The 22,621-nt window shown below is 38.6% G+C and overlaps 1 protein-coding gene across 3 annotated transcripts in view; it reads right to left on the reverse strand.

The window, feature by feature from the left end:
* SPOCK3 (SPARC (osteonectin), cwcv and kazal like domains proteoglycan 3) overlaps positions 1-20,995 on the reverse strand; it is a gene marked incomplete at both ends in the record, with an annotated part of 168,865 nt that extends 147,870 nt beyond the window's left edge. Inside the window, one exon of one of the 3 annotated variants that reach the window (XM_082282426.1) lies at positions 20,822-20,995. In XM_082282426.1, coding sequence (XP_082138552.1) covers positions 20,822-20,995 — 174 coding nt within the window. The remainder of the gene's footprint in view (positions 1-20,821) is intronic. The other 2 variants (XM_082282427.1, XM_082282428.1) reach the window with 2 other exon arrangements.
* Between the last annotated feature and the right edge of the window lie 1,626 nt (positions 20,996-22,621).

Raw genomic sequence — 22,621 nt, forward strand, 5'->3', positions numbered from 1 at the left:
GTCAAATCTTCATATGTTGGTATAGCAAAAGTAAGCTAGGTATCTACTATTTGCAGCTGTACTGTACATTTATCAGACCAAGATATTGGGGTTAGAAATGTGCAGGTACAGAGCACAGACCTTGCACACACCACATGATCTGTTGGATTTAAGGCAGAGATGCTAACAGCCAGTCAGCAAAAACATGGTCATTTAGAGCTTGAAGTCTTACCATTCCTCTGATGATAACGTTAACAATTTACTCCTGCCTGGACTGTATTCTTAACAGATCGGATGGAGGGAGAAAGCAATCTAGGTACAGTTTTAAAAGGCTTATACAAGGAGGAAAAGTGAAGAAACACCTCCTGAGAAAGAAACTGAGGCATTTGGGAAGCACGATTTTTACTTGCAGCAGATTTGCCCTTTCAAACAAGTGTAGTATCCATTAAGCTCATTCCCCTTTTAAACAACTCTTCCTTTTAATTACAGCTCAAATTATGCGGAAAAGGGATGACCTTTCAGGAGATAAAAACTTCAGCAAAATTTCTCCCTCTCCAACTGTCACACTAATCAATGCTGAAAGGCTTAAAAGCCTTAGAAATGTCTTACTAATTCCTCCATTTCCAGATAGTTCACAATGAAAAACAGAAAACAGAGTCTAATGTATAGGAACACAGTTAGCAACGTAGAAAGGCTACTGTAATATTAACTAATACCTCCTATTTTAACATAAATTATATCAAGACTATCATATACATACTTGAGGAGTCTTAAGCTTGTCTTAAATACTCTTATAATCATAAAGTGTAATGGAACAGGGAAAATGATATCCAATCTCAGTCATGTGCTTTTCCATGACTGTGATCTTATATTTTGGTACTTTGAGGTCAAGCTCCTACTCTAACCTTACAGGAAAAGGGGAGATGCAATAGCCTTAAGCAAATTAAATGACACCTCTGAAGTATTTGAACACATTTGTTTTCCCTTAGGTGGCTTTATCTTTGAGAACCTTGAAAAAAACACATTAACAGGAAGAGTCTGCTCTCATTCTGCTGCTCAACAGGTAGATTACCTAAACATTATGTGCATACATAGCAGAGGACATGAACGTCTCCAACAATGCTCTCACTCTCTCCAATCACTGTCAGAAACAGACAAGGAAAACCCCATCTCTCCCTTCTATTCTAAAGTCTTCAGTGTGTGTACTCTTGTTTTCCTCATTTTAATTCTCCTCTTTGCTCTGCATTCTTTACCGCAGAATTGAGGTTAACCATGGCCGAAAAAAATACCTGAATAAATTTCCCCCACAGATTAAGGAATCTTTCCTCCTCTCATACCTAATTCAGTTGCTAGAACAAAAAGAGTCAAAGAAAATATGTACTCTGAAAATCAAAAAGTCGTCACTTCTAACCTTTGGGGGTCCTGAATTAAGTCCCAGCTGGAATATCAAAATTTCTGTAGCAGTATAGCTGATTTATGAATACCATTAGTAAACAGAGCCCCTGACCTCCATGGGATCTTCCTCTGATACTCATAAGCATTTGGAGAGCTCTGAAGCACTATTGAAAGAAAAAAACAAAATTTCTGAAATGTGTCAAATATGTTCTTTAAAAAAACACCTTTTCTTTTTCATTTGAATTAAAATTTAGTTACCAAGTCAGAAAAATTACGACATCAACAACTGAAATATTTTTTCAAATTTCAGGTTTAACAACAAGTAAGTTAAATATATTTGGAACCTTTTGATAATAGCAGTGATTTTCAGTTGCCTTCAAATAATTGCACACCAACAACCTACTTTCACATTGCCACTGAATGTTTCCTGGTTTCAGAAAGCAGCAGTAATACATTTCCTGCTAGCCACAATACATAAATTTGCTTAGTGGCTGTTCTTCAAAAATAAGCTCAATGGACTAACTGCTGCCTACAAGCAAGTTGGCTAACTGTTCTGCATTAACTTTTCACTTAGAGGTAGTAAAAATGAGGTTTATATTAAGCTACTTCATACAAATGCACTTAAGTACTTTGCTATAAAACTACACATTTTGTTCAAAGTACCACATAGATCCATTCAAATCACCTCTGCACACCAAATTCAAACACCAAAATCATTGAAAGTGTGAGCATATATTGCTTTTTTTAGGCATTGCTCAGAAACAGGATAAACTAGCTTGCTTAATGCCCTGCATTACTAGAGCCATGCTATTTCTATATTTTTATTATTATTACTTCCATACCCTCACTCACTACCTGTATCTCTTGAGAGCATTTTGCCATGTAGATGCACCTTTAGTGTCTCCACAGGGAGATACCAGAAGGAACAGCTAAAGCATTTGCTCTCTATACCTACTTATTTTACATTAATCATCATATACATGTATCTGTTGATAGTAATTTTGTAATCAGGACTCAATTCACAAGATTACTCATACTTCATTTCTGTAACTCTTCAACATAAACTTCAAAGATGTATCTCCATCCCTGATAGCAAAAGTGCTCAGTAGAAATTAATAGCCATAGGAGTGACAGAAACCCTGATGACAAATACCTTTTTAAGCAAATAATAAAGAGTTTTAGTAATATCTTCCATTTTCATTTGGAGAGAAAAATTATTCCAAGGTCCTCTCTATACGCACTGTAATTAATACAGCAAGGATAATATGCTGTCCATTTATCACAAACTGATTTAAGTCTTCCTAACATCCCCACCTTAAATAAAATATTTCTATATAAGACAGAATTATACACATGACAAACTTAACAAGTCAGTATTTTTGCATGAGTCCTTTTCAAGCAAAATAATGAAAGCTTATAATTTTTGACTGCAAAAGAAAGAAAAAAAAACAAAAAGCCCCCAAAAATAAAAAAGCTTTTATTTTTCCTACAAATTTAATTTATGCCACACCATATATAGCAAGGTATCTAATAAAAAGAACCTACAAGACCCTTTCCTCAAGCTTAGTTCTGTCATTACAATTAAAGAAGACATAAAATGAGCATCTGGCCTCATCTGTTTTTTCTTGCAGTCTAAAAAAAGAGAAGAATATTAACATCTCAGACCTACAGTTAACAGCCAAAGGACATTTTTGACAAAAAAGTCCAGCATGTGCATATATATGCACACACTAAAAAAAACCCTGCTCCTCCTGCAAACAGCCACATATTTGCCCTGCTGTTTTGCACCTAAATAAATCTAAACACATAACATTGCCTTTAAAAATCCAGCTACTAAGAAATTACCATCCTGTTGCTATAACTTTTTACATCAGTGAGAATACCCTTCTAGTGCTTGTTGTATATATATCAACATTTTATTTTCCTGTTTCCCCTAGAGAAGCACTTAAATTCCTTTGTTCCATTAGTTATCTAATAAAGCAACAAAAAAGTAAACACAATACTCAAAGATATGAAAAACATTGTAGTAGACCAATAAAAATGAACAGGAAAATATATGAAGATGTAAAGTATATGCAATTACTCCTTAAAAACCAGAAAGCAAATATTAAGCATATTTACTTTGTCCCTTTAAACAGACTACATATGCTAAAGAATTATTCACCAAGCAACCAAATCCAAATGCTAACTTAATAACAAGAAAATTTAATTATGTGCAGCAAGTTGCTTCTTCTTTGGTTGCTTAGTCATTTGGGTTTGTTTGGGCTTTTTTAAAGTATAATCTAAGAATCACATATATCTCTACATATAATCAATCACCAAAATCCATCAAGAAATATGATGTCTATTGTGAAACCACACTGCAGCATCACACTTCCATTCCAAATCAGTGATATGGGACAGCAAGGTACTGACAGAAACTACCAAGAACTGGTATTAGTATTTGTGGCACTGACCACAAATAAATTTTAGCATTGTGAAACAACTGTAACAATTGGAAGTGTCTAACAGCACTCATACATAGCAGTACACCACACAGGTTTCATTTAAATTTTTATCAGGTGTTTTACAGGGTTTTTTTCAATAGTTTGAGAGAGTACATCGTTTCGTTCTTAGGTCAGTTCTACCTTGAATTCACTACAACCATAAGAACTTTTCACATATAACAGTAGAACCTTTCACAATCACCAGTACTTCTGGTGAATTTTTTTTTCCCCAGGCAGTGCTGTATAATAGTTAATACTACAAGTCCATGAGCATGCAACTGACTTTCCATACCAATGTATCTTCACTTTCTACAAAAAGAGTCTTAATGAAGACAAATTGACTGTTTACCATTTCAAACATTTCAGTGGAAATCATCAGATCTGCTGAAAATAATTAATTTTACATCAAAAACTCCACATTTTATAAGAAAACTATACAGAAATCCCACTGGATAAGGCTATTTTCTATCTAGAAACTGATCGTTTTCTACACGTGTTCAATTTAAAAGCTACTTTCATCTGCTGTATTCATCAATAGCCCTACAGAACCTGAAACAACTTACCAACACAAAACTTTCCCTAGATACTCAAAAAACATACAAATCTAGTTCAGAAGAGTGTCTTCAGAATAGCAGCTCTAGCCAAATGCAAGCACATAAACTATGGGAGTTGGCTGCTGAAAGACACCTGGCCCATAGTTCATGATATTCAAGTTACATTTCATACAGTAAGTGCTCCCCTAGGATATAAAAAAATTGAGGTCATGCTCTTGATTTCTGCTGTTCCTGATTAGTTATTGCTTATTCTTCAGCAAGTTATTGTGCAAGATCTACAACAAAAACACATCTGCAGAAGAACAAGTTTACAAATAAGGCAAGTTTCTACAATTCACGTCCTGTAAGGCAGGGTTCAAAATAAACTGTTGATTTGGGTGTTACAGGAATGTTTAAGTTTAAAAGAGACAAGTCACAGGAAGGAGTGAGTGGCTTGTGTCCAGACATAAAGGAAATAAAGAATTTTCAGGCACAGAAGAGTACACGACAAAGATGGGATACACAGCTGAAGCTGCAGAAACTGAGTGCCATCTTGAATTCGAACACAATCTTACTTTTAGCTTTACTGTTTAACATAAAACTTTGAAACATGTCCAAATAAGATAAACTACATTAACTACCGAAAAGATTTTGGGTTTCTTGATGTATATTCCTCTTGAATAAACTTTAAAATATTGAAAAGAATAATGTTTGCTCAGGACAGTTATACCTGCAAATAACAATCTAGAAATTAATCTACATGTTCTTACAAACCTGATCTGAAATTTACTGGCACCAACATTATTTTCTCCTGCACAGAAGATCCCTCCACAAATTCTATGATCTGGATACTTTTACTGCATTAGTAATGAGAAACTTCATTTAAAAGAAGGTCTCAGGTTTCAGTGGTCAAAAAACCCTGTGGTTTTAACATTTTCTTAAAAAAAGAACCAAATAAATTCAGACACTACAGCAGCTTGACAGTTTATTATATTTCCTTTCTTTTGTGTATGAAAGGTGAATTACACTGTCAAAGTAACTGGTGCTACAATTAATCTTTCCAAAGTAGCAGAGCTTAACTTTCTGAAACATCAAAGTAATACTGTCATATCAAACCCACCAGTAAGGCATTACATATGCCAAAAGCAAACAATTCAACCATTTCATCTATTAAAAAACAACCCCACACTATTGGGATGAGCACCGAAAAAAGAAACTTGCCAGATAGTAACAATCTTAACACAAATTAATAACCTCACTTAATGGAATCACAGCAAGTGATTGCACAGGAAGCCTGCTCACAGGCTTACATCAGCCACAAGCCTAAACTCTTTGCTGGACAGAACACAGAGCACTGAGCACTCAAGATGTGAGAAATTCAAATTCAGTATGCAGAAATCAGTCCCAGTAGTGATTAACTAGAATAACTACACTGTCAGTTTGGTTCAACTTAGAAATCCAGTGTCAGAACCCGTCTAAAACTGATACCAACCTATCAAAGAATTGGTCAGTGGTGCTGGACTAAAATTAAACCTTTATAGTTAAATGCTGTATTAACAAATCAGTACACCTGACCCTTCATCATTGGTATTTCAGGATGCACTAAACATGTTCAAACATTAACAATTATAGTGAAAATTAAGACTTGGCACTCAGTCTTATTTTCATCGCGTTACTAAATGATTTAGGAAACAAGCAAGCTGTTTTTAGTGTAGTAAAATACAGACTGCTGGAAATTAAGTAGGAATCTGATCTAGTAAAAGAATCAGATAAATTCCAGTTCTCCAAATAAACACATGCAGTAGGCCGTCTATACAGGGTAACTAGACATCCATGAGGTAAAAACTGGGTACTCAAATGCCTTTGGATTAATATTTTCTCACAAATTGTGTTGTTCCATTCTCAGAAGGAATCATGGAACAATACTCATGTGATCATAAACCAGCAATTTTTCTTTAGAAACCCTCTAAATTGTTCTTAAGCTTTCTTCCCAGAATGCTGATTTAATTGCTGTGTGCAAGAAACTAGAGAGAAAACAACGTAAATTGAGCAATGACAATAAACTAGGTGAGAAACAGTAAATCAAAGGACAATATGGAATAATTATTTCATATGTGTTATTTTTTTAACTTTAAAGCAAAAGTTATTGGGGTGATGCAATACTATTTCGTATTTAGCAAAAAGCTTAAGTATTCTGCTGTTTCATAAGACTTCACACAGTTTCCTCAAACTTTTCTCAGAAAGCTAATACATAGAGTTTGAAGAAGATTTCAGGATTCTTCCCTGTTCTTACAAATCATCTTGGCAGCAGAGATACCAGCCAGTCATTACAAAGACCTGTTCCTAACACCTCAAGCCAAAAATCACTCAGAACAGCAATACACAGCTAAATAAAATTATCAAGTCCTTAACTAATTTTACACTGTTGGAGTGAAGCCTTTAACGTCCTTTTAATCCCCTATAACTCGATTATTTCTTAAACCCTTTTCCCAGTGAACAACCTACACTTTTTACAAGACATTTTCCCTGCCAAACTGTCCTGGTTTATAATAGAAATCAGGTACATAATTCCTTCTAAATGAGAAAAAAAAAAAAAAAAAACCAAACCAAAAAAAATCCCACCAAACGACAAAAACACAAAAGTACCTGTATTTTGAAAAGCAGAAGGCATTATCTAGGAGTCACAGTCAAATTTCACAGAATACACACAAATAAAACAGATTCTTGTTATAGGTATTTAACTTAAGCAAGCCCACCATTCACTCAAATCCGTCTTTAAGAAACTTAAAACTTGCAGGAAGAAAGCAGGAAGACTTCCAGATTCATACAGTCTACTTGTCAGAAAGGACAAAAACAGAACGAGAAAAATTCTTCCAAATTCATGACCTAAGTGGCAAGACCTGGAATTCTGATCTGAAACTCAAGTTTTTCAGATAAGCAGCTCTATTTCTGATACAATGCAACTGTACTGCCCAGCTTTCCACTAATCCACATTCAGGGAGGGCAGGCAGTTTACATGCCCACTAGCTCTACCCCCCAGGGATGGATGGTGCTGTTGACCTTCAGTTTCAGAGTTTAGAGTCTCATGCATTTAACTGTTTAAAACAGGGGTGATACTGATTATTTAGACCCAGGTTGAAAAAGGAAGAAGTTCTTCCTTCACCCATTTTTCTAGTTCTCTCATGGCAAACACATAAAAATGAACTGGTATAGAAAAGTCATAAAATTATTGGTTCTTGCCTGGAGACTACAAGCAACACTAACAACTGAGATGTTTATGGGATTGACCAGGGACTTGAACCTGGTGTAAAGGCTGAATAAACAGGGACATTTTTCACTGTGACCAGTGTCAAAGAAATCTAGAAAGTACATGCTGCAAATCCCTACAGCTGATGTAACAGCAATAAAATTTTGACTTTCATTTCCTCCTACTCTCATTTCTAATTTTCTGGTGCATGTCATAAAAGGGAAGTGATGTAAAATATTTTGATTTTAGTGAAAATACTTAAACATGAACAACCTATTGTGTTGCCTAGTCAAGGAGGGAAATAGCAAACAGCTAAGCAGATTTCTGAATAAAGAGGAGGAAAAAAAGCAAATGTTAGGAACATCAAATTATTCAGTGACTTTTTAAGAAAACAAATCTGAGAGTTGTAACAGAACTTCACTTAAGACGAGTGAAGTTAAGTAGGATATACCATAATATGAACAGAGATTAAATAGAGACTTCAAAAAAATTTAGTTATAATTACATGATGGTATATCTTACCTAAACTAGGTTTTGACTTGTTCTGCCTACAGATTTGTACCATACTTGGGACATCTAATAGGAATTAACAACACCAGATGATGAATCTACTCTAGCACCAGATGAAAAAAGCAGCTACTGTGTAAATCCATTCCAGTACTTTGCTTTGCCATCAACCCTGTGATTTCCCACAGAATTAAGCCATGCAACAGATGCTTTAATACCTCTGACAAAATAGGTTACTCAGCTTTAGTTTATCACAGTATCATTATCTATATAAATGGCCTGATACAGGATGAAAATCTTGCCTCAGAAATATTGTCTTGCTATGCACTTTGCAGCTTTCTTAATGCTTGTCTGATTTTATTTATTTCTACTTCATAATTGTCACCCTCCAATTTACTTGACTTTCTGCACTGTTCTGCACAGTGCAACATGTGATTCAGCTAAAGGGGAAAGCAGAGTGATCATACAATATGCAATTCACTGTAGGAGTCAGGAATGTAAAGGCAGCAGAGAGGCACCTACCCACAATTCCATGAAGCAATGCAGCAAATGAATCAGACACAGACTTTAAATACACAAACAGAAATCCTTGAAGATGAATTAGGCAAAATGAAATACTTTGATTCATATCAGTGAAACTGAAAGATTGTTTTCTACCTGCACCTCGCAAATGGGTGAAGAGGGGAAGCAGGGGGGAAGAGCCGCAGAATAAAAAACAAGTAACAATTTATTCAGGAAAATAATTCATTGAAAAGGAAAATAAAATCCCCATTCAAATACAGTAACTTAACAAAATAAAGACCAGTGTTTTCATTGTACTCCATAAGTAGCAACGAACCTTGAATTCTCTTATACCTAATAAAGCAAAAAGGAAAAAAATAATGCAAAAAAAACCCCTCCACACAACAGTCTTGGTACTTAGACTAATTTACTGGACGACTTAATTTGTTCTCCATTTCAAGTATGCTTTGTTTCCATTTTTCGAAGATGCAAAATATATCCAGAAGTCTGTTTTGTAAACTAAGTGGCAAAATAATGATTTAAAATAAGCAGACTGGCATAATTCCACCTCTCACAAACATCAGTGAACATATCCTCTGTGACCTCGATTAGACAAGACTACCAGCAAACCAGGTTCAGATCCAGTCTAATACGACATGATCCCAGAGAAATCCACAGTGAAGATTTGATAAAATGGGGAAAAGAAAGCAATCCTAAGTCTTCAAGCAGAAACATTTCACTTCCTGCAAAACTCTTTAAAAATACACTATTTGAACAATTTCCTTTAACATTTCAGACCACATAGGGTTAGCTGACTACACATCACTGATGCTTTTCAAATTTGAAATTATAATTAATTCAGCATTATGAAGATTATTTTCTTTTTTTTCCTTCATTTTCCTTCAATCAACCACTTCTCTTGATAAACACGAGATGTAAAATAATACATCACAATGTCTTTTGTTTCATCCTTATGCTTGATTACTCCTGGCAGGTTTTTTGGTCTAATGAGCAAGCTGTTTGGCTACAGCTACCTAAATTAAAACAACTGAAAAATTCATTTGTCAAATCTGAAAATGCATCTACTTCATTTTCAAGCTTAAATTTGTTTTACTGCAGTATGAATGAATGCTGCACATGGACATATTTTAGCTCAGTTGTATAAATACTGCAAGAACTTTTACAGCTGTAGAAATTTTAGCTTCAACTAGTACTTTTTGTCAGTGATAAAAATATCTTTCTGATATAACCAAGCAAGAGTAGGATCTGTGTATGTGGGAATTAAGCATGTGCAAATTACTAACCTTTATCTGCAGTAGAACAAAAAGCACAGATATCTGTAGAAAAAGCAGCACTATACAGATACTACTAACCAGATGAACTTTTTAGTATTAATAATGTTTGACAGCAACTTACAATATTTTAGGAAAAAGATTTCCTAACATTCATGCTGTTGAATAGTCCAACTACACTCAAACTGGGCTGGAAAGCCACAGCCCAACTGTAAAAAAAATTCAATTATTTTCCAGCTAAAGGAATATCTGTTTGACAAGAAAGATCTTTTTAAAACCTAAACTATGTAAGATGTTATCACATTTTACAACCAGATAAGCACTGTTGGAATCAAACATCAGCTTTGCTTCACAGAATAATTTCTCACATTTTCTTTAAGTATTATTTTTATAACTTCTCCCCCCTTTCTTGGAGAAGCTGGAGTTCAAACAAACATTTTCTTGACAATCACTACGTTTGTAGCAATACTTGCCTTGTTCTTATGTGATATTTATAGGCATGTAGAAAAAGAGGTAGTTCTTCCAGTCAGTGAACTGAAACTATTTCAGATAATAACTGCCTCACAAATCTGAGATATGAATTTAGAATTATTATTTTATTCTGCACACTACAAACATCGTTAAATCCATGTCACTTTCTGTATATATCCAAAAACGATCTGCAATGAAGGGGATATCAAACGGTAAGATAAAACTGCAGACATGGTGAGGTTGGATCTATAAAATACTTCTAATACTCTATGAGGTACTTTGCTCCTCAGAATGAGGGATAGACAGCATAAAATCACTTTACATTTTTATTGATCTGAGATACCAGTTAGCATAAGCGTGTGTGTGGGTGCCCTCACACACCCAAGGCATGGTTCATTTATTATTTTAAAAAGAAACAAAAAAACCCAACAAAAACCAAACCAAAACATATACATCATTTCAACTTTTCCATGTGCTGGACATCAAAACTCTTAACATTAGTACTTCAGAACCTTCTGGGGGAAAAATGTTATTGTCTTCCAGTGAGTTATGTTACTCAAAAATGTCTTCTGTGATGCAGTCCAGCACCTTGATTGTGCCTCCCCTGATGGGGGAGGCTTTTTAGAGTCTTTGTCAGGAGTCCGAGACACGAACGGACTTCTGTATTTTCTTCGGGTTCTTCAGGTTGTTTATGATATCTTACCAGTAATTCACATGCCGACAGCATAGCATGAAGCAGAGCAACATACAAAAGGCAAAATGCAGGAAAGCTCAAGGCTTTTTAAAGGTAAACTAAACAATGGTCACTTAAAACAAAAGGTATTTTCACTTTTCTACCAATTATCTTGTCACATAGACAGGAACTGAGGACTTCTTTATCCAATCATCCCAAACTACTTCTACTGCAGAATATGGAATAGTAGAAGAAGAAGAAAAAGGTCTGGAGAACAACAACAATCCTCCATTTTGATGTTTTTTGCTTTTATCTATTTTATATATTCATAAACCCAAGACCTCTTAAGTTTTTCACCCTGTGACAATCTCACATAATATTCTATCACCTAATTCACACCAGTGTGGATTCTAATTCTTCCCAAAGGGTAGGCAATTTTGTCCATGGATGAAGGTCAAAAACAGTGTTGTCCAGGGGGGTAGAACCCTTCAAAACAGGCAGAGAAATATTCTCTGCACTCTGGGTTCCCACATCCTGTTTACAGAAGCTGTGCTACAATCCAAATCTAGAAAACTTGGAGGAAAAAAGTGATAGTTTCATATGCCCTAAGAAACTATCATTTTACATGGGAATGAAAAAAGAGAGGAATTGTAAACATTCAGCCTATGTAAAAAGTATGCAAACACAGAAAGGTACAGTAGCTTTTGTCCAAACCACAGTTCTACTACTGTGTAGAACCCAGTTTATAAATACACATTCAGTCCTAATGAAGAACATTGAATGTTTGAGGTTTTATATTTCTAAATTCTTCAATCTGCAGTAAAAATCTACACAGTGAATTCTACTTCTGCATATGCCTCCCTCTCCATCTTTACGAGACTACACCCGCAGATCTCAGGGAGAAATCTCATGATTCATAATCATGTTACACTTAACTTGGCCAAGACGCTACTTACAGTAACTACAAGGCAGTCTTGGGCATATATCCCTGCATGTTTTGAGAGGGTATTTTCTTTTGAGGAACTGATGAATATCAGAGGATATCACAGATGGAACCAACCCTTTTTTCTAACATATTTGAGTCTTTTTCTTAATAGTGTAAAGAAATTCTGTCTGCTCATGCCCCAAGTACCAGATTTCATCAAAACAGGACCTTGTAACTTCCTACCAAGAATTCCTGAGCAAAGTTTGATATATAAAAAATAAGCACCTGCATGAAAAATTGAACAGTTTAGCAGTTTAGGAGAGAAATGCTAGATTTAATAAGATTTTTAAAATAGTTACGCACTTAGTGCGCTTTAATCCAGTTCACATATGAAATATTGTGCACTATTTGCAATACAGTGAGCAATCTGACAGCCCTTTCCTGGCTTTGGCAACTAAGAGCTCTTCACATTCACGTTCTTTGCTCCTGGATGTTGGAAACAAGACCGCCTACCTAATTCTCAGTATGCTTAAAGACTCAAACACCCGATCAAGACAGCGAATATGTATCTTGGTGATTATCTTAATGAAAATTCTGAGGCCATTTCTCTATCTTCCTTAAGATTTGAATTGGCTTGCATTCCAACATCATCTGTGATTTTTCACATAAAAGCAATTGGCTTTTATTGACAATGCACACAAGATAATTCTGCGAAGATGGTAGAATAGAAATCCTTTTAAACAGCAAATTAGCATAAGAAAAATCAAGCACTCGTTCCAGTCATTTCGTATTTGGGCCGAAGAAGGGAATGCTTCCAGATCAGAGCAATATGAATTTAAATGGTATTCTTCCTTATTCTTCTGCAAAACAGCATAAATCTGTTGCCTAGATCATCTGGGAATACTGCAGCTAATTAATTCCCTCACAGTGCAGGCCTTAAGAGTGCAAGCCTTAATCTATGCCAGTAGCACACAAAGATTCCCAAAACCTGAAATGCTTTTGCCAAAGTAGAATTTTTGAGTGTAATATAATCTGTCAGGATAAAAGTAAATAAGCCACTATATACAGGCAAACTTGTTGTCAAATCCAACAGTCCACTCTGGCCCTAAACTTTACGAATACAGAGTTCTCAGAGCTTGACGTGGACTTCTTAAATCTGACAAAAGTGGCTAACTTACTCTTTCACAAAAGGCTGGAAGGGCACTTTCTACAATGGATTCTTGTCACTGCTGCTTTACCTAACAATCAATTGATTTCACTTCTAAGAATCACTGTTTGGGTTTTCTCCTGAAGTGATGTTCCAGTCACCAATACAAGCCCTGCCAAAACCTCAAACATATATGCATCATTAAATATAGATCCCCACACTCTTCATGTTAATAACTTCCCTCTGTTTTAATGAGTAGCTGGTAAAACACAGATCATTTTTCACATGCAGTAGCATATAACAAGGAGTAAGTTCTGTACTTCTCACTGCTGTGCTACAAAGATTTAACAACTGGAATTAATTTCATCATCAAGAGCAAGCTCCAAAATGTCACAGGAGTTTGTTTTCAGCTGCATGTAGGCCCCAGTGTAAGCGCACTACATAAAACTGTTTGATGACTTGCAGACTTTTTTAGAGAGATACTGAACAAGCTGTAAACTGACAGTCTCTTCTGAGTCAATGATTAGGTATCACATGAGAAAATAAAAAATTAGTTCATAAGAATTTTCTGCAGCAAAATGTCAAGCACTGGATAGTCTGTAATAACAATATATTAAGATAATACTTTCTGGAAGTGGTAAAATACCAGAAAGTTTGAATGATTTAAATCTTTTGAACCCATTCACTTACTGTGTTCTGTTAAAGCAGCCACTTGCAAAGATAATAACAGAGCAGTGAAATCACATCCTCATTGTAATGTGAAAGCTTTGTCATGGGTGATAATTTCATTTTAGCTCTCCTTGTGTCCTGTCCAAGGTTGCTACCTTACACTGCAGCACCTTTTTTAGGTACGTCGTTAATTCCTACAGAATCTTCCCTCTGTAATCTATCAATGTGAAATGGGACAGTAAAAGTGAAAAACCATTAAAAAAAAATACCTAACAAATAACTAAGGATTGTTCAAATTAGGTAAAAATGACCAGTGAAGCTCCAAACACTGATATTACTATCCACTAACTTTTCTCTTTCAGAAATCAAATTTCAAGAAATATTAAAATTACAAAAACTTTTAATACAATCCACTATGGTAGCACTTACTAGAATTGCCTCCACAGTATTTGTTTCTAAAGCAAACAGGCAAGATTTTTAGCACTAAGCACAGTGGGACATACAGATGCAGAAAAAGAAATTCTCTATGTCTATGTCTCTAAGACATTAAAATATGTCAAGACAAATAGGATAATAGAAAAACAACAAACAACACCATTGCAAAATCAATACAAAAATTGTAAAAAAGTCTACATTAGAAAAATTAACACAAAACAGAACTACAGATATTTTACTAAAGTACTATTTCTATACTGATAAAAATATGATAGAAATACCTTCGTTAGAATAAAAGTTGCCTTATGCTTGAATACATGGGAGTTGGTCTAAAGCTAGGTTCCAAAAAAGTAACCAGATGCTGAAAGATTTTTTTATTTCCTTCAGCATATATTGCGGGGAAGGGAGGGGATGCAGGGACAACAAGGACACACCAGGAGTCATGACAACATGGACATGACACAGACTGCTTCAACTTAGTCGAAGGAGTTACACTCAGAAACTGGCCAACACTTGCCAACACACTAATCCAAGCTATTATTTCTCTTTTCTGCAGATAATTACATCAAATGCTTTAATATTATGAATTAATAGAAACAGAGGAGATAGGAAAAAAAGATTTAATGGTGTCAGTCTAAAAATATTCTAATTCTGCTCAATCTACTGTTCCCTACATTCTTCCACCCCTCGCAAAACCTCTTAGACATCTTTCCTTTCTGATTGTAAAGCCAAGATAGCCTGTGCAGTTTCTGTTACTGTTTCCATCTATTTGTGTATTACAAAGCTATTTATACTACACTATAATAAGCACAGATGGCTAGAGTCAATCCCAATAAGATTTAATGGAAAGACAAGAAAAGACTGGGTATCCATAGCCTCTAAATAACCTACAGCATATAAAATAAAGATTATTCTTCAGAGAAAGGAGATAAAGATAAGATGAAACAATGTTATCAGCTTTACTTTAGATTATGAGGGCAATCTAAGGAAAAGCACATTACCATTTACTTAACTTCTAAACGTTAGCTATATAAAGAGCTTCCAAGTTAATGCCTTCCAAGAGACATTTAAGAGTCCAATGTTAACAACAGTTTGAGATAGTAGACTCGTCGTTTTCAGACAAAAAAATATTTGTCACTAGAAACAGGCAGCAAAAACAGGCCATAGGAAAAGTAATGTGAAAGAAAAAAGGAATCTGTACTTGAGAATGACTTAAATGCACACATAAAAATTAGAAGCCTCTGTCAATAATATAGAAGAAAGGAAAAATTAAGATTTACAGTACTCTTTCCCATTAGAATTCGTCACGTTCCATTTAGAAGTTATGAACAATTCAACAGCCTCTTAAATTTCCTTAATTAGTTAAAATTAATACAAATTCCTAACACTTTCCCATATTTTACAGTTTAAAAAGGAGCAGTCAAGTCCTTATTAGTTTCATTTCAAAGGCAGTTATTACAGGTGAAGGTACAAAACACTTATTCTTTCTGTCAGACCTCCTAGGCTTCAAAATTTTTCCTCTTTCACCATATTAATAAAACTCAGATCATACAAAGTAAGTCATGAAAAAAAAGTGTCTGATACTAATTTAGAAGTGCCAGTTAGTTTCGGCTAACAGGCTGGCACATGGAAAAGATTCAACACCCTATTTGCAAAAGTAACTTCATGTTAACTACAAGTTCTGTTTAATTTAGGCTTAAGGTAACATAAAGAAGCAGCTAATCTTTCCTGTTTTGCAATTCCATTTTCTCCTGATGTCATGATCATGACATATGTATGTCATAAAAGAGCTGCCATACCCAATAATAAGCATAAAAAGTACCGGAGAAATAAGACCCCCAAATCTTTTTTCACAACTGTTAACAATGAATTAACATGAGTTAGAAAAAAGACAGTGAGTGCCACACTATTCAATCCTAAATACTGATTTCCTCTAAAGTGCATTTAGGATCTTCCAAAAACTAGGAGGGCTTCCTGTCCAATGCAAAAAACTTGTTGAACAGAAGTCCTCCTCCTCTTCAAGTAAAGTTACTGGTACCCCACTCTGGAAGCATGAAAACCTTCCAAGTATTTACACAGTACTCCCACAGCAAAGTGCAAAGAACTTGTGATAAATCCTTTTTAAAAGAGCCTTTGGCTTGCTCAGTTGTATAAAGCTGTAATTGTGATCCAGAGTTGGAAAGGGATGTTCTGCTCACAACAGTAACGCAGAGTATCATGGAGCTTAGTTGAGGGGCAATGTTTGTTTCTGAGAAGCCTTAAACCTCCAAAACAGACAAGGGAATAATGAATGCTGGCTATTAGTGAATTGGTATGGAAACCTAGTATTTGATTTATCTCCTTTCCAAACACAGAGGTTTAGCTTTCACTGATGTTGAAAAAACATACTCTTTAAATACTTCCAAAAGACTCCTCTGGGAAGACCACATGAGCTGCCCAAACTTGCCACATCTTGTAGAAGGCAGTATTTTTGATCGTCAGTGTGAGAACAGCCCACAGCAAAGCAGAGTAAAAAGGAGTTATTACCAGTGCAAACTTCCTCTGCATAGCTGATTGGCTTTAAGGTCTGTTCAATTTTCTTCTACCTCCTTTACCTTAGATAACTATATTAACATGGTGGGATGATAGTTAACACTGTAGCAGGATGTAGCTGGTTACTGCATCATAATAATAGGATCCTATTATTTCATGGCAATACTATGACAGTTGAGCTGTGGAGTTAATTTATCAACTTAAATTTGAAAATAATCACCTAAATTATGACCTCTGAAAAGGAAAAGTACAAATCACTAATACGCAAGTTAGAACCTACAAATCTCTCTTCCAGCACCAAGTAAAATGTACCATACCAAATACCTTTTTAATGAACACAAATGCACAGGACACTGTTTACAAACATCAAATACTAAAATGAGTTACGCTGTAGAATGTTGTTTCATTGAATTTTAAAGAAATTAAAATTTCTAAAAAGAAAGTCTGAAAGATTTTTAGATAGTGATACAATAGACAACTATGCAATTTTGTCCAATGGACTGTAAAGACGATATAAAAAGACAAAGTAATTTTAAATTACAAAGCTATTGTGTTTTGCTCTAGGATTAGAAATACCACCATGATTTGGAAAGTAATCAGAAAGAAAAATAATTCCTTTACTCCTATATTCTGTTTTTCACCATAGATTTACAGCATTATGAGTAATGAACGTTTGCCAGATAAGATTTAGGATGTTCAAAGCAGGAGAGAATAAATGTAATGCCATTTCTCGATCATATTTTTCAAAAAGAAGAATCTTTATTTCAGAAAAACTGCAGTATATATATGTGTTTATCAAATGTCTAGTGCAATCATCATAGATAAAACCACTACCACAAAGCATTATCAATATAACAAAATATGAATGAAGATGATACCCCTTACAGCATCTACTGAAAAGCCTCAATTCCCAAGCTTGAAATAAACAGATTCCCATGGGCTAGGACCACCCAGCATCCTGACACCACTGGCTGCTGAAGCAGCCTAACAAGGAGCTTGGAAAACCTTAATAAACACATCAACCCTGAGACTTATTTTAGTGACAGACATGAACAGTTGCAGCTACTCAGCAACTGGACTGCAGCAGCACTAAGACTGGGTTAAAAACTCCTCCTCCCCAGCTACTTCAGGCTAGTAAACGTACCCTTGTATAGAACCCAAAACGTTTGACTTCCACACACAACTCAAGGGAGTTGATTTTTGACATATCCCATCTCCCCCCATCTTTAAGATGCAAAGTCTCCTATTTAAAAATAAGACCATTCTCAATTTTTGCACAAGAAAAAGATGTGGGAATGTAGGTAGCCTCTAACACACATCTAGTTCCCACTGTTGCACTTTAAGGCACAGTTCCTGCCTAGACCTATTTCATTATTTTCAACAGATTTGTCAGAATGATCAAGACCATTCAAAAGAATTGAAGAGTCAGTTACAGTTCTGCCTATAAAAAGTACTGAAAAGATCTTAGCTAATAATCCTACATTCATAACACTTAGTGACAAAACTGACATTTTAGAAGATGTTAAGAAAGCTAGGTTTGTGGGCTGGCTTGGTTTTTGGTTTTTTATGAATAAAGTATCATATCCTGTTTATCAGGTTCGGTAAGGGTTGCCTTTCTGAATGACTGTGTTCTTTCTCACTGTGATCCAAAACTCTTAAGAAACTGAGCCAATGAGCCAGAATTCAGGGTCATTATCTTTCACATTAATCAGTCCTGTCAGTTAAGTCTTAAGTTAAGCTTTTAAATACTTCTTTTCACACCAGAATTCCATCTCACCCTTACATCTGTAGGGTACTTAAAGCCTGCAAAAAACATCCTACTCTGACCAGAGAATTAAATTACAAACACAGGCCTTGCATACCTTGATTTTAAGTCTGCAAGACAGTTACCCCACATATGTTTCAAATGCTGTTGTCCTGCTCCTTAACAGGAGGCCACATCTGAATCGCTAATGACATTGCTAACCTCAATTTCAAAACCAACAAATTATAGTCACACAAATAAATTTACAAATTATATAAAAATGTAGGATGTTAAAACTTCTCCACCATGTTATATTTAACTATGATAACTGATAAGTGATCATACAAGATATTTTTTCTCATGCATTCCTGTACAGGTAGATTAACAAAATTTTGGGGGTTTCTACAGTTATATGTTATGAATTACTGAAAACTATCCATGCTTTAAAGGGAGAGCCTTGTGAAGTATTAGGACCATCCATAAATATTCCAGACTGGGTACCAATCAATAGGACAAAAGCATTCTGCATAAGAAATAATAGCATACTCTTCACTGAAGCACCAGCCTTATAAAACTTAACACAGTGTAAAAATAAGCCAGCACACTTGCAAATTGCCTCAGAAGAATCAGTATGCAGTACTTCCTCAAAGCAGTCACTCTTAAAACCCTTGGGGACACCTACTTGTCACAGAATAAATTATCTGGCTAATATCCAATATTACAGTACATGTCAGCGGGCACCCAGGAGACAGGCATTAGAGAGCACTTGGCTTCCTCAGCCTTGCAGGTTAGTCCTCACATAAATGACTTTGCCCAATTACAAAACATAACTGATATACTTATTTCGGAGTTTTCTAGCAGCAGCCTTCAATCCTAGAACATTTCTATAGCATTTTCTTTTTTTCCAAAATCACAGGTCCCAAAGCACGTCACACTGAACAGGTATTTTTCACATGAACCTAAGGGGTTTTTTTTAAGATATTCAAGGAAAAAAAAAAATATATGACTACTGATTGGAAGTGTTGTCAAACACCAGAGTTACACTGTTTAATAAAAACTTTTGGGAAAATAAGTTCTCACACAACTTTAGTAGTTCTTTCCCAGTTGCTTAAGATAAATAGCCAAGTTTGCATCCCACATACAACACAGACATAAAGGCAGAATGCATGTATTCATGCATCACAAGTCACTCCAGGTCTCAGAAAAATAAGAGACTTTTTAGAGACATTTACTTCACTTTGCTACAGCAAACCACAGTCACCAGCAAGCTGTAGAACAAGAAGAAACCTGTTGCCTCTGAAGTTGCAAACCTAATCAATGCTTTACACTAAATTATAGAAATCCAGTAGGCTAAATAGTAAAGAAACAGAAAATTATTTTGCACGGCTGGAATTCGGATTTCCAAAAGTGACACCAAGGGACGCAGGATACTGGATGATTAAAGAAAATCTTTTCCACTGACAGAAATGTGAACGGCTTTTGAACTGGTTGTGTTTCACTAAACTTGGCAGCAAACACAGCCCAAACTAGGCGCACAGGCGAAGCCCGCTGAGGACAGAGCCACCTTACAGCGGCAGGTTTCGTAACTGATGAGATTCGGGTCAGGCTGGGGCTGCTGCTCCTGGGCTCCGAGCACGGCGCTCCGGACACCGCGTACCCGCCGCGCTGAAGCCCCGCACCCCTGACACGGCAACCCCCGGCCATGAACGCTGCCCCTTCTCCCCCGCCCGCCCTGCCGGCACTTCTGACAGGGCACAGCGAGATACGGTGCTCCCGCCCGGCGCGGCTGCCAGGTGCCCGGGGAGGCAGGGGGCTCTGCCCCGGGCGGCACTGGCGGAGCGGCGGCGGGGCGACCCCCTGCCCCGGCCCGGCCCGGCGCCCCCACCGCATCCCTTCCCGCAGCGGGGCGGGAAACCGGAGAAGGGAGGACAAACGCGGTTCCCCCCCTCCACCGCCTGGAGACCCGCAGGGCGGGAAGCGGCTCCCGCGGCCCGGCCCGCTGGGCCCCGAAGGTGCGGGCCGGGCGCCCCGCACGGCCCGGGGCACGCCGGGCGGTCTTGGCCGCTCCGCGGCGGCAGCGCACCGGGAACTGCCCGGCGGGACTCCCATCCTCCTCGCCGAGGCGCCGCAGGCAATTAAAATAAGAATTAAAATTCGGGGAGAAGGGGGGGAAGTTGAGGCTGCACCCCAGTCCCCGCTCCTCAAGGGATGCCCTCCACGAACGGAACCAGCGGGAGCGGGTCGGGCGCGGCTGCCGGCTGGCAGGGTCGAAGGGCTGAACTTACGTCTCGGAATTTGTTCCACTGCCCGACCTCCTTGTCGTACTGGGAGATAGTCGTGAGCCATTGTTTATCGTCCAGAAAATTGCCGCTGTCCGGTCTGCCCCCGGCCGCCGCCGCCGCCGGGCTGCACCAGGCTGCTGCACACACGCACACCAAGGCTGCCGCTGCCGTGAGCATCTGGGCGAGAGGAGACACGGGCAGGGAGGTTACCCACAGCGGAGCCGAACCCCGGCCGGGGGCTGCCGGCGGGGCACGGGACAGCCGCCCTCGGCGGGCCCCCTCGCCCACCTGAAAGCGGCGAGGGGGAAGGGGAAGGGGAGGCTGCCCAGCCCGTCACCTTGCTGCGAGCCCCGCACCCGCGCTCCTCGCCGCGGCCGGAAAGGCGGCCCCGCGCCCGCTCCCTCTCCGCACGCGCCGCCGTCTGCGGCCGCCCGTCCGTCCGCCCCGCTCCCGCGCCGCGCGCGCCGCCCGCCCCTCGCCCCGCCCCGCCCCGCCCCCGCCCCGCGCGCCGCACCGGGAGAGGCGCGCGCCCGCCGCTCCCGCCCGGAGCCGGGCACCCCGCGCTGCCGGGAGCCGCGCGAGGCCGGGAGCACGGGCACATCCCCGGGCATGGGCTCACCCGCGCCGCGCCCCGCCCGGCCCCGCAGCAGCCGCGCTGTGCCGCCGCCTCCTCCAGGTGGGGGGGATGCCGCTGGAACTTCGCTACAGCTGCGCTGGCACCTCGCACCCCGCGTTAAATGGGCGAAAACCCCTAGGCGGACACGATCCTTCAAAACTCACAGTCATGTCATGATAGAACTTCCCGCGCCTTCGGGGCAAGGAGAGACACAAGCTCGCGAATCGCCTGAGTGCTGATGGAGGCACATTGTGATGCTGTCTCCCGTGTTATCCCCTTTTCTAAGGATCGCGCACTCTTCCCTCTCTTTCTGGCTTTTGTCTTTTAAACAGCAACGGTATGTTAACTCAAAGCCTTCAATGACATTTGGTTGCTTTCCCGAATTAGTTAAATTTAATTCAGAACTGAGCAAGGTGCATAAATAGTTCAATTACCTTTCCAGCATAGCTGCCTCCATATTTAATTTTAAGTTCCATCTGCCATCCTGTTGACCTAATTAATCTAATTTTTAATGTTAGCTTTATTCCCTAGACTTGAGGAACACTCTGCTTTTTAGATTTGTATTAGCTGCGTGTTGCAAGGTTTCGGCAGAGGGAGTAGGGCAGAGACTGTGGGGTGGCCTCTGTGGGAAGAGGTGTGCGGCTCTCCCGTTTTGGGAACAGCTGGCTCCTGCCAGCCCCCCAGTGGAGACATTGCGGCCACAGCTAAGCCCTTCGGCAAAGCCAGCGGTGCCTCTGTGAAAGCATAGCCAAGAGAGAGCGGAAAATGCGGTGCGGAGAGAAGAAGTGGGAACAGAAACGGTGAGACACAACAGGGAACACCAAGGTCAGAGAGAGATGAGATGATGCTGCTCGTGGCAGAGAACTGCAGACCCTGGGAGACCCATGCCAGAGCAAAGGGATATACCCAAAGAAACTGTGGCAAGCCCAGACCAGAGCACATTTTCCTGAAGAACTGCAGCCCATGGAAAAGCCATGCCAGAGCAAAGGAAAAGTGTGAGAAGGAACGAGCAGCGAAGAGAAACTGTTACATACTGACAGTACGTGCCCTCAATTCTCTCTGTACGCGCCGGGAAGAGAGGAGTCTGGAATGAAGCCGAGCCCGGGAAAAGAAGGGAGAAAAACTGTTGTTTTAACGTGTGTCTTCTTCTTCACCACTACTCATACTAGCTATTACACTTTTATTTT

Source organism: Coloeus monedula (genome assembly GCF_965178545.1).
Source record: "Coloeus monedula genome assembly, chromosome: 5".
Classification (NCBI taxonomy): domain Eukaryota; kingdom Metazoa; phylum Chordata; class Aves; order Passeriformes; family Corvidae; genus Coloeus; species Coloeus monedula.